Source organism: Pelecanus crispus, chromosome 3, assembly GCF_030463565.1.
Source record: "Pelecanus crispus isolate bPelCri1 chromosome 3, bPelCri1.pri, whole genome shotgun sequence".
NCBI classification, from domain to species: Eukaryota; Metazoa; Chordata; class Aves; order Pelecaniformes; family Pelecanidae; genus Pelecanus; species Pelecanus crispus.
This window is the reverse complement of record NC_134645.1, coordinates 81785002-81799754: the sequence shown is the minus strand read 5'-3', so window position 1 is coordinate 81799754 and position 14753 is coordinate 81785002. Positions and strand designations below refer to the sequence as shown.

The 14753-nt window shown below is 38.7% G+C and overlaps 1 protein-coding gene across 1 annotated transcript in view; it reads left to right on the top strand.

Annotated features, from left to right (window-relative positions):
- Positions 1–70: 70 nt before the first annotated feature.
- CRYBG1 (crystallin beta-gamma domain containing 1) overlaps positions 71–14753 on the top strand; it is a 42188-nt gene continuing 27505 nt past the window's right edge. Inside the window, exons 1-8 of the mRNA XM_075708120.1 lie at positions 71–837; positions 6052–6102; positions 6534–7998; positions 8083–8259; positions 10822–10869; positions 10978–11096; positions 12449–12611; positions 13596–13735. Of these exons, the coding sequence (XP_075564235.1) occupies positions 86–837; positions 6052–6102; positions 6534–7998; positions 8083–8259; positions 10822–10869; positions 10978–11096; positions 12449–12611; positions 13596–13735 (2915 nt within the window). The 5' untranslated portion in view covers positions 71–85. The remainder of the gene's footprint in view (positions 838–6051; positions 6103–6533; positions 7999–8082; positions 8260–10821; positions 10870–10977; positions 11097–12448; positions 12612–13595; positions 13736–14753) is intronic.

Below are 14753 nucleotides of genomic sequence, written 5' to 3'. Positions count from 1 at the left end.
TGATATCTATCTAAGAAAAACAGACGAACTCCTTAATGAACCTGTGACTGTTACATCAGAAGAAAATTGTAGTGACTCGGACACAATGGATAAAAAATCTGTTAATAAAAGATCTGGAAAACGGAGAAAATCTCAGTCATCTAGTGACATTCCAAATGGAGAGAGAAACCAGACTGAGACTACTGCAAGAGAAGAATCTGTTTTTGAGGATGATGTCCCTTCTGAGGTGTTTTCAGACAAGATAATAAACTCGGAAAGAAAAGCAAAGTCCTCTCAACAGACTCCTGAAAGGAATTTGTCTTCCCCGGGTAATAATCAGGACCTAAAAGTTGGATCTGCTCACAAAGGGGCATCTAAAACTGAAGCTGACAAAGGCAAGCAACAGGTCTCAAACACAACCCCTGCAAGGAGAAGATCATATAAAAAGAGTCAGTCGGACACTGTCCCCGTTTCCCCTACTGGTTTGAAGGGTCAGGTAAAAGATTACTCCTCAAAAAGGCAACCTATAGCATCACCAGAAAGTAACCCAATGACAAAAAGAACTTCAGTGGAAAAGGGAGCTATACCTGTGGCTTTTGGGGAAGACAGCTTGGAGTCTCCCAAAGTTTCTTTGGCTGATAAGACAGAAGACACTGCCTTGGTGTTTGCTGAAGGCAGAAATGAGACCAAGGCGGTAAAGCATGGTAATGGTTCGGATGGAAGAGCTTTCTTGCGTTCTGATGGGATTAAAAATGGAGACCTGTGTATGTCAGCGGAGAGACAGACAAATTCTGATTTAGACAGCTCAAAGCTGAAGAGTTTGGATGCTTCCAGAACAGTCACAACAAAGATTAGCCTGTAAGTAACGTAAACTAGTTTACCTTATCCCTGTAGCTGTAATTTTGCCTGTATCTGTGTTTAGGATTCTATAGGAACACTAGCTATGTATCTGTTATCTATCTAGACTATTTTCAATTAAGAACTGCCTTTTTTTAAAAAAAAATTATCAGAATTACAGTTACCACTTAACAAGCACTGTAGTTTACATGTGTTAGAAAAAATTTTTTCCTTTTTTTTTTTTTATGGATAGGGAATTTCTTTGTATGTCAATTCCATTATATGGAATAATTTAACATACATAAAAGCTGCTCTGTCATCATCATCAGTGCCCCTGTTGTTGCTCAGATTAGCTCGGCTGTCGTTGACCTTAATGTAGTTTTGCCATCTGTAACCAACTGAGAATGTGGTTGAAGATTTTGTATGTGAAAATCTTTGAATAAGGAATGTGTTCAAGTAATTCTTTGAAGCAACATAAGTTTTGCTGTTATTTTATGAAGAAACGTAGGATGCAACATAGAGCTCAATCCTTCAAATGATATGATAAATCACAGTCCAGAAATTTGAATACCTATAGTTGTTTTCATAAGTATGTGCAGGATGAATCATGTAAATTTTTATGCATGTGAATAACACCAGGCATTTGCAGAATTATGCATGTATTAGTTGCAGGATTTGGTTTTACACTCAAAGAAATTGTCATCTGTCAAACAGAGGTGATCAATGCTTTCCTTAGGATTGTAAAGAAGTGGATGTATTTATAACTTTCACTGTCATCACTAGTATGAGTCCAGCAATTGATTTCCTGGATTCTATTACGTTCTCTTCTACACTGAATCATTTTATTACATCCATCATTTCTGGTTTTTGATTGTCACGTTTATGTGCTGTCCTCTATTGATTTCCTCATTCTGAAACATTCAGTTATAGGTGTCAGAGTACATTGAATCTTATAGATCCACCTGAGGTACACTGAGTGGTCACAATTGTCATTCAGTTGTGTTAGAGGGATGTGAAGGTTCAACATTATGGCTTAAGAAACACATATGTTTCCAATTATGCTTCCCACATCGAGAAGCATAGGAGCATTAGGAACACTTTCCTTTGCATGATTTGTAATACTCTACATCTGATTTGTTCATTTGTAACTGAATTAAAAGCACCTAGTACTGAAAGTTAAGTTGTGGGTTTTTTGTACATGGTGATGCTTTGCCGTTGGGCAGTATAAATCGCAAATCTTAAACTCTGAAGTTTTGTATCTTCACAACTTCAAAGGAAAGGTAGCTTTCATATTTTTCTCTTTGTGTCGCTGTCATTAGTGATGATGAAGTTCTAAATGCTTGCGTAGCTAGATTTCGTTTTTCTGGATATCTCCTGGGCTTGCTGTAAAGTGAATTATTTTCTGCTGTATTCATAAAGTAATAGACAAGTATCCTTTCTGACAGATTTAATTTTAATGAATAAACAGCCTGTTCTGTTTCACCTGGTTTTGTGGGGTGTGTGGCACTCTGTGTCTTGGCCTTATCGGCTGCTTTAGGAACTTTAGCCCTGGGTGGGGACTGCTGTGTTGTGTGCAAGGTTCCTGATGCGTCTGAAAGCTGTCATTGCACAGTACCACACACAGTTTCTTTAGCCAGGCAAATCAATATGGTCAGATTACCTGGTGTAATTTGTAGTCATTCATCAGAACACATGAACTAGAAACCTGGATGTGGATATTTAGCTGCTGTAAAATGGGAAAGGAGGAGATGGTGCCATTGCTAGAAGAAGGTGTGGTTTTTGTTCTCTTGTTACTGCTTTGAACTAGAGAACAGATAACTTCTCCATTTTCAAAGGTTAAAAAAATATTGTTAGATACTTCACATGAATCCCTTTAAGGGGCTAATACTCATTTACTCACAGACTCATTTGCCTCCTATAAGATGGATTTTGTATAATCAAAGTCGCTTTCACTTAAAAATGCATAGTGTCTCTTGCTAATGACATTGTGCCAGATCTGGGAATCAAGTTTCTTTAGAAACAATTTTAAAAGAAGTCGGTTTTGCTGGTTCCCTGCAACTAATGATAGCGTTTTCTGTCTTTTCTCCTTTTATGTCTGTGTATTGGGCAACTTGGAAGTCACAGGATACTTTGCTTCCAGCTTTTGAAAGGCAAACCTATCGAGTTTGAGACTAAACTGAGGTTGATGGTACATCTTCATCAGCAAATAAAACCTCAGGCAGTAATTACTTTGATGTGTTTAGCGAAAAACTTGGCTTCAATTGTCATATTTGATGTTCAGACGTGGTTTTGTAGTTACCTTTGCATTTATGCCCACTTGTTGAATTATTCTGCTCTGTTAACATGCCATTTTTCTTTGCTCGTCTCAATGTGATGTTTTGGCATCAGTGTTTTTTGGCATCAGTTACGTGCTTTACATGGTCGTTTGGACAGTATGCTTCAACTACGTGACTCACCTTCCATTTATGACTATATTGGGAGAGGTTTAACTGCTTGCTTCCACAGGTTAGCTGCAAGGCGTAGCCAAAGAGAAGGACATTGGTATTTCTCTTGTGCCTGCTTGTTCCTGGCATTGTGGATCAGCAGTGGGTAGAAGGAATCAGCCACGCTGGGCTGTTTGTAAGAAAGCATTTGCACTGTTAAGGGAATCCATCTTTCAATGCTTTTTCCCCATCTTGGAGGGGAGGTTTAAAGGATACTCAGATGTCATCTCCTCCTTTTAAACAAGCTTAGAAACTCAGTCCATGCAATAAGGTGCATCTTTTGGCTGTATTAAAATCAGTATTTCTTAGTGTGGAAAAAGGTGTGAAGAACAGACTAGTTAGAGTAGGCCAGCTGTAGTGGATGGAGCTCTAGGGCTGAGCTTTCTATTGCTTTTCAGTCTCGGCTTTTTTTCTGCTACTGTGCAGAAATACTGCAGAATGAAAAACATGAAGTGCTGAAGTGGTTGTTTCTGCATAAATTTGCAAAGCTTGAAACTATACCTTTGAGGTGCTAGCTGTTCATTTAAAACAGGTTTTAGGCGTGGCTGATAACTATCAGTGTTAACCATTACATTTGCTTGTGTCAAGGCACACAGGGAGAGATGGATTTTATTAGGAAGATAGGTGTTGTTATGTTGAAATGCATGTAGCAGTGCGAGTGACAGGCTGACAAAAGGATGGTGTGGAAATGAGTCTGTTAAGATAACTAGGCTGTTAGCGATACCTCTTGAAAAGACAGGTAGAAGGAGAGGATAAGTACCTTTTTCTGATCAGAGTAGGACATGAAGGGTCCTGGTGAACAGCGAATTCAGCATGTGTCAGTAGCGCATCCTTGTAGCAGATAAAGGCTAAGCCCGTACTGGGCTACGTTGGCAGGAGCATAGCCAGCAGGTCAAAGAAGAAGATATTTGGTACTCATGAGGCTGCATCTGGGGCATTATATCAAGTTGTACCCCTCCCTCCTCTTCCAACTCTCTTCTCCTGGTACAAGAGAGATGTTCACAAATTGGAATGAGTCCAGCGGTGAGCCATTAAGAAAGTGATGGCACTGGAACATACCATGTTTGAGGAGAAGCTGAGGCAGCTTCATTTGTTCAGCTGAGAGAAGCGAAGGATGTGGGTAGACCTCGATCATCTCTTGCTACCTACAGAGGTATTGTACAGAAGGCAGAGCCAGATTCGTCCCTGAGGTGTGCAGTGAAGGGACAGTGGCCATGGTTTCAAGTTGCAACAGTGAAGTTTAAATGGGATATCAGTCAAAAATAATTCCCAGTGTCAGTGGCTGACCTGCAGTGCTTCCCTAGTAAGGTTGTGAAGCCTTGACCCTTGGAGGTGCTCAGAACTTGGTCAGACAAAGCCTTCAGTAACTTGATCTAACTTTGAAGTTGTCCTTGTTTTGAGCAGGAAGTTGGACTAGCTAACCTTTAGAGGTCCCTTGCAACTTTTATTCATTTTCCAAGAAAAATCATAGTATAATTTGATTTTGAAAAGTTTAGGAAAAACAGTCATACTGCAAATAAAAAGTAGCGTCTAAATATATTTAATTTTATGCTATGTGATAGTTCCCTCCCTGCCTTCCCCCTTTCAGGAGTAATTTTTTTCCTGTTTCTAGACTTAAGGTTTCCAAGTGTGTTTTATTAGCACCTGTCTGAAGTACAGCCAGTCATTTTTAAGTTTACTATTTCCTTTTTTTATTGATTACGTGTTCTTTGTAAGAGCCTTCCAGTTATGAGCCAACATGAGCAGGCTGGTAGTTACAGTGAGCGCTGTCAGGAAGTCTTCTCCAAAAAGACATGGTGATTTTTAACAGTTGCTTTCTGTATAGATTCTTAGGCAGCTGATTTTGGGCTCCTTCTGTTGTTTCAGTAGGTTTGTTCCTCATGCTTTTCTCAAGAAAAGAAGCTTGTACAATGGAGAGTCTTGCTTTGGTAGGGTTACTTTCTTACTTTGGATAGATATTTTGAGGAAGAGGAGAAAGGAGTTATCTCAGTTTTTGGGTTGTTCATGTTAACTCACTTGAACCTCACACTTCTTTCTTGGGCTAAAGAGCAGTCTGAGAGCTCAGTGAACACAGTTCATATAGGTAAAAAAGAAGAAAGCACTTAAATACCAGAATCATCCATTGATTGATAGAGCATTTGAGGTCTCGGAAATTGTTGATGCAAGCTAGTTTCTTTTATCTCCCACCATAGTCAGTTTTCACACAGTGCAGTTGCTGTGTGTTCTCCCATGGCTGAATGTCTCCAGATTCCTCTTGGGAGAACAGGTCTGCTTTTGAGGTAATGGTGAGCTCCTTGACATTCCTTATATTTGACTGATAAATTTGGAAGATACCTGTCTTGCATCTTCACAGCTGTTCATACTGTTCCTGCAGTAGAAAGTGACATGGACAAATTATTTTTCCTGGATTTAGATATTCAGAGGAAGGAGGCTTAAAACGCTCTGCTGCATGTCGTCAGCCTTCTGCCATAGTACGTGAGTACTAGGTGCTACGTACTTGTACACGCTTCCCTATCCACGCTGATGGAGAAGTTTGTATAAGTGTTCCCTAATTCAATTCTTGTAAAATCAGCAGAGTTAGTTTACACAATTTGAATTGTTAGCTGACTTTACCTGAAGGAAATGGGAGAGTCCTCACATGTGGTGCTTGCTTAGCCAAGAGGTGATGTAGTGATTGGAGAGTGTTACCTTTTCCACCAGCGCTAGTGAGGCCAGAAGAGGTCTTTCACTCGATTTAAGGTTGCTTCTGCAGTACAAGGACTGCAAAGAATCTGGGTAGATGTCTTCAAAACTTGTTGGAGAGGTATATTCAAATGTTAACCAACTCATTATCACCTTAATGAATTGGGATTTGTTTCCTAAACTCTGTAGGGAATTGCATGCGTATAATTTATTCTGCCTGTTCACTATTAAATTTTCATGTCTGTCAGTCATAAGTAAAGTTCTCTGTGTCAATTGCAGATGCTGTAGGCTGCTGTGTTTTTTGTTTTACTGAGCATTAAAGAACTGTGTACATATTTGAAATATATTCTCCTTATTTAGGGTCTGATTTTTTTTTTGTCATTCGTATAGTTATTCCTTTTTTACTTAATTCCTTTTGAGATACCAAAATTTAAACTGAGTATGACTATGGAAAATTTCATTATAATGCTACATTTTATTGTTTTGAAAATTGTTACAAGTCTTTTGAAGGTTAATCTAAGATGTAACTCTGTATCACTTTGCCTCCTGTAGTCCAGCCAAACCGAAGAATGTAGAGCTGAATTTTAAAGCACCTACAAATCAAGACAGTTTAGAAAGTGAGCAGGATACTCTTGAAAAACCAGTTAATAAAACTAACAGCAACATTGCCAATAAAATTTCCTTGTTTGAAAATAAATGCGCTAACCAGAGCCAGAGGCCAACTGACATCCCTGCTTCAAAAAATAGTACTGTACCAAGCACATTTGTTGGCAGAGCAAAACTGAAATTTGGAAAACAACCTAAGGAAAGTGAACAGCCTGATAAAACGTTAAATAAGCAAAGCAGTCGCCAGAAGTTATTTGAGAATGGCACATCAGAGAAAGAAAGCGCTGCAGAATTAAAAGGCAAAAATGAAGAAGGCTCTGCCTCTTATGAGGATATTGGGAAGACAACAGAACTTAAAGTAAAAGCTGCAATATCCCTTTTTAACCAAAGCAGCAAAATTGATGCTAGTAGTGTCTCTCTGAAGCAACCAGATTCAGAATTAACCACAGCTAAAAAAGAGAGTTCACCTTTTAAACTGTCTTTGCACTCACCCAGTAAAAGTGAAAATGCTCAAGATACTTCCTACCAAAGAAATAACACAAGCTCAGAATTCCACAGAAATGAAGAAAAGATGCTGCCAAACACAGAGGTTTTATCACCTTGCAATGATGATAAATATCCTCTACTATCTCATCAGGTTTCTAGATCAGAATTTGAGAAGATGGAAAATGGAGATAAAAAGGCAAAGCCAGGAGACTTGAGCTTTGCAGCACTGCAGTATGATGACAGCAGTCAAGATAGTGTATTGATATCGGAGCACGACCTCGATACACAAAAGAGCCCAGGCGAAACCTGTAATGGATCTGCTGAAGACAATAGCGTTTTTGATTCCCCATCTGACATGAAGAAGTTTGCTGAAACAATAAAAAATTTGGACAGCTCAGTTTGTTTACCCCAGAAAAAGAAGAGGTCAAAGCTTCCCAAGTCCCCAGCACCCCACTTCGCAATGCCTCCCATTCATGAAGACAACTTAGAGAAAGTATTTGATCCTAGTGTATTTACTTTTGGTTTGGGACTGAGGAGGGAAAAAACACAGGATCTGTTACCAGCCCAACAAATTAAAATGCAAAGCCTGGAAACGATAGCCAGAGTCAGGCCCAAGCGTGCATCAACTGAGCAAAGTATCATATTCAAAGCCCTGCAGTCATGTAATAGAGAGGAACCTGCCTTGACTCAGGAAATAAATGGAAAAGAGAATATTGATGGTACAGATGGTGAAATTAAGAGATCCCGGCTTGAAAAAAGCTCCCTCTTCTCAAGCTTGCTGTCTTCTACATCTAAAGAAAAGTTTTTTAATCCTTCTGTCACCTCAATAAATAACACCACAACAGCTTTTACAACTGACTCCTCAGGGATGCCTCCTTTACAACAGGATGCTTCTGGGCCATTCAGCATGCCTCAGAAATCTGAGGTAATAAAGGTCATTCATGAAATGCAACCATGTAAAATTTTGTCTACCTGCTGAATGACTGTTAATTTTGATTTTGCAATTCAGTCTCTTTCAGATATGAAGTTTCCAAGTTTTGTGGAGAAGTACATGCAAGCAGATAATGCAAAAAAAGAACTAAGTTTACAAATGCCCAGCTATGGGAACCCTGAGAAAAGTTTTTCCAGCTGGTTAGGGACAAGCAGATATGAGTCAAATGTCCCTACTGGTTTATTAGATGTGGATGTAAGTATTGTGTTGTTTAAAATCTGCCTGGAAAGTTACCCAGCTTTTAAATTTTCTATAGATGATGTGCATACTTTGTTTTGTTTTGCTTCCCCTGTCAGGGGCATACATAGATTACAAATACATAGAGGTGAACATAGGTATAGTACTAGTTTCATCTGATGTTGGGTACACATGAAAATGAGATGGCATCTATTAATGTGATTGTGTTTCTTCATGGTGCCCTTATTTTGAGACTCTTCAGAAATATGAATTGAAAGTGTATGTTTCAATATGTCTTCATACTTGATTTTGTATTATTTTGAAACAGATCTCACGCTAACTTTATTTTTTGTTGTAAATTAGTAGAATGCTTTCTGTGAACTTAAGAAAACTTGCGCCTGCTTCTTCTGTTGACAGTAATCTATCTCCTCTTCCAGCAAGACATTCAGCCATTACATGGTTAAACGAGTAACAGGGCAAACTTTTTTTCTTAGCCCTCTGTTTTTGTTCCCAGTATTCCCATGCATTTGATAGAAAATACATATTCCTTAATAACACTTTAAGAAGTGGATAGTAGTGATTATTGAAAGTGCTGCTACAGTGGAGGGCTGTTCCTTTGTCTGATTATGAGTATTTATTCATCATTAGTGAAGGCAGACCTGTGTTTTCCCTTCAAGGTGACTTTATCCTGATGTGGGAGAACTTCGTAATTTCTCTTTAAAAAATGATGAACCAATGTCCTATAATACCTGCTCTTTCTGTTGATGTGGGGCCTTACTTTTACCCAAGAGGAAAACTATAATCAAGAGATCTAAGAACTATGGGAAGAAACATATTCTCCAAAGTCTAACAGCCGCATTAATGTGATCTGTGGAATTGAAGCAGCATATAAAAAGTTTGAGAAATACTTTTCCAAAGCTAATGGTTATCTGCTGTTACAGTTCTACTAAAAGGGTAGGGGAGTAGTAGAAATAACTCCTCTCTTCTTCACCTTGCAGAAGGAAATCATCTATGCTACCTTGCAATTTTGAGGATGTAGATTTTTCTCTCATGGGAAGTTTTTTAATTAGTGTGGGGGTGAAAATTAGGGGGGTTATTTGCAGTGGTGTAGACTTATGCTGCCAGTTAAAGAGGCTTTATTACTCTGGATGGTCCTGCTTGGATTTCAAAACCTGACTTTAAAGCTGAATGACTATTACTGATTTTTTTTTTTTTTTTTTTTTTTTTTGGTACATAAACTGTTGTCCCGGAGTGGGTGTCAATTTTTCAGTAGAGTGTGGAGGCCTGATATGGCAAGGGGGTATTGTACACACATAAGACTGCTCTGGAGAGAGGCCCGTTAGGCTCTGTAGGGTTCTAGGACTTCTGCAGCACTGTTGCTGGCTCTGAAGTGTCTTGCTTAAGCTATACAGGAACCAAGAATGTTTGTATGATGTGTACCTACTGTGCATCTTCCACTGACTAAGAAAATGGTGATGCAATGGCTAATGGGTAATGTGAAGGAAAAGAGTAAGGGCAGCCCAAAACAATTACTTCGGCATTGCTTAAAACACAGAGCAAGTTCTAACTGGAATTGAAGCACAGGCTAAAAAACCAGTCATGCTTCAACGTGTCTTGATGATGCCTACAAAAATCTGATGGTGGTGAGGAACTCTGTCCTGAGACCACTGCCTGCCCTGCATGCTGACTAATATGTTCTCATTAGTTTCTTGCACGTGTTGCTTGTTATCTTAGGCTGCAACCTATTTAGGGGCAGGATCTGTTTGGGTTTTTTTGCTTGTATGAATAGTTCCTAGAAGAGCTGGACCCTGTCCCAGAATGAGCACTCCTGTCCTTCCTAGGAAACCAAACACATAATTCCAGTGCTTTATTCGTTTTAAGATGATGTGATGCAACCACAACTTTCCCATATATTCTATATCATATAATTTACCACTGACTTCAGCATTGTTTTAGATTTTGTATACCTCAGTGTGTTTTATTTGTTCTCAGCATTTTTAATCTATCACTTATTGCACAGTCTCATGCTTTTTGAAGAAACCTACCTTGTTACAAGGTGTTCAGCACAAAACTTATTATGCTAATTAGTTCATACATGTATATGCCATCATGCTTCCTCTGTCTTTTCATACATTCCTTCAAAATTACTTCATGCTTTATGGTTACCAGACATTTAAAGATTGATTAATATCTTTATCATTGTAGAGCATGTACTTTATTAAATGCCAGTTTTTTAAGTAGTCTCTTGGTATGAGACTCCTGGAATATATAGGAAGCTGATCAGAAGCATTTTAAAGCATTTCAAGTCTGAGGTTTAGTTGGCTTTAGTGAGATGGTAATTCAGAGTTTAAAAAAAAAAAAGTGTGTAAATTTGTGCATTTGTGGCAAGATACTGCCCTTCAGGAGGAAAAAGGAATTGAAGCAGTAAGCAGGTGAAGTTGAAGTATTATCAACTTTTTACTATTCAGACTAATTTTTATTTTGTTCCACTAGTTCTTTTTTTATAGCTGAGCATTATAGAGTACGTTTTTGGTTTGTTTTTTTTTTTCTTGTGACTTTTCTCTCCCTACTATCTGTTAGGCATTTTCAAGAAATGGACAAAGTAAAATCAATCCCAGACCTGGCAAGGTGAGATCAATTTTATTATCTTTACTGTTCCTCTATATATTTAAAGCGTAGCAAGATAGAATTATATGTTGTTGGTTGGTTTGTTGTCTTTTTTTTTTTTTAACACAGTTGGTGATATACTGTGAATCAGACTATCAAAAAAATGGTATTGAAGTTTTCCATGATGTTCTGGATTGCAGTTCTTGGGTTCTGTCACCAACAATTTTAGTTAAAGTCATCAGAGGATGGTAAGAGATTAATTTTTACTCTTTATCATTGGTCTGTCCAAAAATCTTTTGAACCAGAACCAGCATGTGATTCACAGTAAGTCTTCCTTGCAAATGACAATGTAACATAGAAACCTATGAACCAGAAATGTGGCATTTTACCTCTGCAATAGGAAGTTCTGGGCCAGGAAAGTTACTTTGCTGACAAATTGAGTGAGCGTTACCATCTGGAGGGGTGCAACATTTCACCAGCCTTAGGCATGGGTTGAAATGACAGATTCTGTCCAGCTCGGCTGCCCTTTGACTCATCTCCCCTTTTGGGTTCTTGCATAGCATTTGGATTGGGCTAAAAGGCTAGCAAAGGATTTTAAAGCCAGTCTGACATGGGTTTGGATGCAGAAGATTAATTCTGTGTCCAAAGGTATAAGGTGGTGCTGTAGAGATAATTGTTTCCCTGATAATTCTGGAGGGGATTTTTTTTTTAAAAGCTAGATTGCCTAAGAGTAATTCAAAACAAGTTAATCTCCTATACTCCTCATAGCATTAACAGAACAGCCATTATTAGTGTGGATAGCATGGCAAGTTAAGTTGTGTCCAGGCTATAATACAGTCAAATAGCAGGTTCTCAGAAGTAATGATCTGATAGTAAGCAGTAGAAACAAGGGCTAGCTGCAGTAGGAGGTACTGGGAAGCACCCTGATTGCTGTTTAGCTTCAGAAAACTGGAATGAAAATCTTCTGATCTGTGTGAACCAGGTCTTCTTTTCCAGCCCGGACTAGGGGACTGGGTTTGTTTCTCCCCCCTTCAACTGAGAGCTCCAGGGGAGGGTTTCGTATTTGCAGATGGATATAGTTTTTATCTAGTTAAATATTCAAACCTGCTGTTAAAAATAAAGTTGTGCTTGTCTTCTGAGCAGTCTTATCATCCTTTGGCACATCTACACCAGCGCCTGTGGAACGCCAGGCTGCTGTTCACAGGATCCAAGTAGCTTGTCTGTTTATGCATGATGCAGCAGTCTGCAGTGTCAACATTTTCTGACCTACAAATCGGTTCTAATTAGTATCTCATGCAAAAGTCTGGTGTTCATAGACAGCAGTCTTGCTGCCCCAAATCATCAATTTAAAAAGGTGGAGGAGTTTTTGATGAAATTACAGAGTCAGCAGTAGGCATCTTTGTTTTTATCATTGCTTTTAGAAGTTCACAGAGACCAGAAATGACTTGCATCAGCAGCGTTGGGTGGATAAGCTGTATTGGGGTGGCGGGAAGGGCTTGGAAATAATATTTCTTGTGAAAGGATTTGTTAAATGAGAGCATGACTTTTGCAAGTGATGCTTAATACAGCACTATTAAAAATGAGAAATTTTTATTTTAAGCTGGATACTCTATGAGAAACCAAATTTTGAAGGCCCCTCTATTCCCCTGGAAGAAGGAGAGCTGGAACTCCCAGATATTTGGGGTGCAGGTACTTCTGAAGAGCAAAATGAATGCAAATCTCTAAAGCCTGCAGTGATTGGTTCAATAAGACATGTTGTTAAGGCAAGTAATATAAGTAAAGAAAATTTTGTATAGATCTTAATGTTTGGTGATATTTTGTACTGATAAAAAGTGTGATTGGTGTAACAGGACGCAAGGGTAACATGAGTTGTAAATGCATGAAACAATCTTCCATGTTGAAATTCTTGTTTAATCACAAAATAAATGTGGGGGCTTTTGCACAATGGGGTTTATGGTAACATCCACTGGAAGGATAGGGCAAGAAGAAAACTTAGTGGTTTTTATTAGAATAGCCTCCAAGATGCTATGTACAGCATATGCTTTTTAGCCTGGTCAGTCTCTCAGGAAAAACATCTCAGAAAACATCAGTAATTCCACAGACTCATATTTTCAAAAGATGTGTGTGGGTTTTCCTCTTTTTTTTTTTTTTTTTTTAAATCCAAATTTACACTCGACACGAATATTGGTGTCAAACACCAAACCTTGTTTGATACTCAAAAAATAGCCCTGTATGCGCGAACTTATCAGGGAGTTTCATGCAGGATGGAACAGCCCTACATGCACTTTTAACCTACTGTTAAGTAGTTACCTTTTGCAGGTTGCTGAAACAAGCATGAGCTATACAGCTATTTGACTAGGAAAGGAAAAAGGAGGGAAAATACTGCTTGTAACTACAATTCTTGTTTAAATTGCAGTTCGCTTCAAGAATGGCTTGCTTTGTGTTATCTTAGGATTTAATTTGCTAGAGGAGATGTTAACTGATGAAAGAAGATGCATTCTTGCCTAGGTGGCAGCGAGTAAACAATGTAAATGCTGATCAGAGATTGACTGACTGCCTTGGTCCAAACAGGGACAGGCAAACTAGCCTAGTTATACTTTTATTATAGGCATCTGATAGCAGTAGTAATTGATAAGGGGGGAAACAATTTAAAATAAACCGTTGTTTCAAAACTGCTTTAGTTACCCACATTAATTACAGAACTCACAGCACAGATTAAGTGATGATGGCAATCTTCACTTTTTCAGGATTACAGGGTTTGCCGAATTGATTTGTATACAGAACCGGAAGGGTTAGGAATCGTGACTTCCTTTTTTGACGACACTGAAGAAACGGGGGTGTTCGGCACCACTCAGAAGACTTGTTCTATTAAAGTACACTGGGGCATGTAAGTGCATAGTTCTGTAGGAATGGGTACTGCTATGAAAGGAATTAGTTTTAAACCATTGGTTACACCTATCAGACGTGGAAGCAGGCTATATTTATTCTAGTCCTATGTTTTGGTAGTATTTGTTGACAGTAGCATTAGTACATAATTGTAATGCTTCACCCTTGGAGAGGCTGACCTCTTGAAATGTTTTGTTAGAGCCAGTTTTTCTTCTGCTTGCATGTGGTAAAGACAGAGTAACACTTGTGTATTTGTAGCAAAGGAATGAGTTTGCCTCTCCTGCTCTGTTTCATTCAGGCAAACTTACCATAAGTGAGAGTGGGGGGGATGAACTGTTACGATAAGACATTTCCTACTTGCTTTCCTCTAAACCTGAAATCATTGTACTAAAAGAAGAAAATTTTGAAGCCCTTGTGTTACCAAGCAAGACTTGGTGTCATGTGTGGACTCTGGGCAGCATTCTTGTTATTTCACAGTGCATTTTAATCAGTGTTTTTATGGTGATGTTTAGGATATGTATGTTATGTCACCTGAAAATACCTAGCCATCTGAGTTAGGAGTGTAATGTATGACATGAACTAAGCAAGCTTCTATGGGAAAGGAGACCTCTAAGGAACAATCCAGACAATGTACCAAAAGTAGTTTTGATAACTTAATAAACAAACTTGTAAATCGGTACTGAAAATATGCCTCACAGCGGTACTGGGAAAAGTATGCAGAAGGGGGACGCTGCTTTCAGAAAAAGTGAGAGAGTAGAACCACTTTCAGTGATGTTGGGTCCTGCAGACCATTTTACAAGGGAGTACCTACCTTGGTTGTTACCTGTTGGCCATGTTGTGTTTGGGCACTGATGGCATTTGCCTGCTGTAAATGGTGTATTTACCTATCAAAACCTGCCCAACTAAAGACAAGTGTTACATACCACTGCAAAGATGTATTCAAATATGCTACATGATGGATGGTGCAGTTTAGTTGTTAGGTAAAGAGTGTTTTATCTGATTAAATCTTTACACCTTGA